The sequence below is a fragment of the Olea europaea genome, chromosome 4 (genome assembly GCF_002742605.1).
Source record: "Olea europaea var. sylvestris chromosome 4, O_europaea_v1, whole genome shotgun sequence".
In the NCBI taxonomy this organism is placed as follows: Eukaryota; Viridiplantae; Streptophyta; class Magnoliopsida; order Lamiales; family Oleaceae; genus Olea; species Olea europaea.
Genome location: NC_036240.1, coordinates 17,166,691 through 17,168,587, shown reverse-complemented (window position 1 = coordinate 17,168,587; position 1,897 = coordinate 17,166,691). Strand labels below are relative to the sequence as shown.

At 34.6% G+C, this 1,897-nt stretch overlaps 1 protein-coding gene across 1 annotated transcript; it reads left to right on the top strand.

Annotated features, from left to right (window-relative positions):
• Positions 1 to 214: 214 nt before the first annotated feature.
• Positions 215 to 1,377, top strand: LOC111394101 (non-specific lipid-transfer protein-like protein At2g13820). The gene is made up of 2 exons (XM_023019885.1): positions 215 to 627; positions 1,096 to 1,377. The coding sequence occupies exons 1-2, from the start codon at positions 249 to 251 to the stop codon at positions 1,311 to 1,313; spliced, it is 597 nt and encodes a 198-aa protein (XP_022875653.1). The 5' UTR covers positions 215 to 248; the 3' UTR covers positions 1,314 to 1,377.
• Positions 1,378 to 1,897: the final 520 nt, after the last annotated feature.

Sequence of the window (1,897 nt, the reverse complement as noted above, 5' to 3'; positions counted from 1 at the left end):
ACTCTTTTATTTTATATTTTTTTTGAGAAATATGTAGATCAGATTATCATAATTAATGGATGTACATTACTTTGTACGGATAATCACAAACACGTTTACCATGAATAAACTAGATAAAACTAAATCCACCACTTGGTGGAGTCTTTAAAACAATAATCAACATATATATATTCTAGTAATACTGTTAAGAACCAAGATTAAGGGTTGATTTCACCTTCATCCCATTTTAGTTTACAATCTGAAAGAACATGAAGACTCTATTGACAGTATTATGTATTTTGGTTGCTGTGGCAACCGGCTGCACTGAGAACGATCAAGATAGAACTCAGGTGCGGCTGCACCCAACAGCTCCGGCACCTGCCTTGGCTCCACCGGCGACCGAGGACTGCATCAGCCTGATTTTCAACATGGTGGATTGCATGACATTTCTGGGCAATGGCGGGATCGAAACGAAGCCTGAGGGTTCGTGTTGTTCGGGATTCAAGATGGTGGTGGACAAGAATGCCGACTGCATATGTAAAGCCCTAAAGAGCAGTATCAGTTTGGGTATTGAGGTTAACATGAATAAGGCCATGAAATTGCCTTCTGCATGTGGTCTCTCTTCTTTTAAGCTTGCTGACTGCAAAGGTCTGTCTACATGCATTTATATGTGAATAATTTGTGAAAGATGCTTACGGCGGTTTCTCATTGGAGTGATGCTATGTGTACAAAAGAGGTTGACAAAACATAAGTTGGCAAGATCTATATCACTCATTTCAAAATCAGATTTTGAAATCAAAACAAATCAACTGTCTAGATCTTGCCAACACCTATTTTGTCAACAAATTTTGTCTACCTACTTTGTACAAGTAGATCAATTGTTTCTCATTGGCGGGTGGAACTTTTTTTTTTTGTCCACAAGCCAATGAACAATCGCCACCTTTGCATTCTGTCACCCACATGTACAATTAGCACCTTTCTATTACATATATTTTAACATTGAAGATTTGAAGGAGTCTTTGATTTTGAGATTTCTAATATTTTAAGTACCAAATAAAGGCATCAAAATGATTTACATTTTCTACATCAAGTAACAATTCTTGTTATCTTTTGCAGTTAAGATTCCATCAACAGCTGCTCCACCTCCGAAGTCTCCAAATGTTCCCACCCCGACAAAGCCACCAGCAGCCCCCTCCGGCCACGCTGGAACACCGGCTCATAGAGCTGCTGCAACATCTCATGCAAGCAATGGAACTTATACCACATATGCCAACTTTTCCATTCTTTTTAGTTTGGTTGTTTCTGCCTCATCATTCTTTAATGTCTTAGCTTAAGCTTAAGAGTTGAAATCCCTCTCTTTTTCACCTTTTTTTACCAGAAATGAATTATTCTTTGATCTCTTGTGCCTAAATTAGGTTCTTGAATAGCTTAATTTTAGTTATACACTAAACTTTTTAGGATTCTGAATTAGATTTACATTATTATTGACTTTGTTTAAATATTGGATTTGATAAGTTATCTGTTTTAAGAATCAGTTTAATGGATTTTATTTTGTTTAATTTTGGTGCTTCTTTCCCTTCTTTTGTTTGCTGGAATTTATTATTTTGATTCTGGTAATGATCGTCAATAACTATTTTGGTTCTACTAAGACAAATTTTCCTACATTAGACTAAAGATAAAACCAACGAACAGTAGTTCATTCATCAAAGAAAAAAATAAATTCGTAATCTAGGATCATACTTGTTTTACTAATATATTTGATTATGTTTAAAAAATAATTTTTTAGATTATAAACTTCTCTAGAATTTAAGGAGTACAATTTTAGAAAATAAAGTAAAAAAGTAAGGCTTTATTAATGGGGGAAAAAAATAACTTTTAAGAGAAAAAAATAGTAAACGAACCTACAAGAAACTGACTC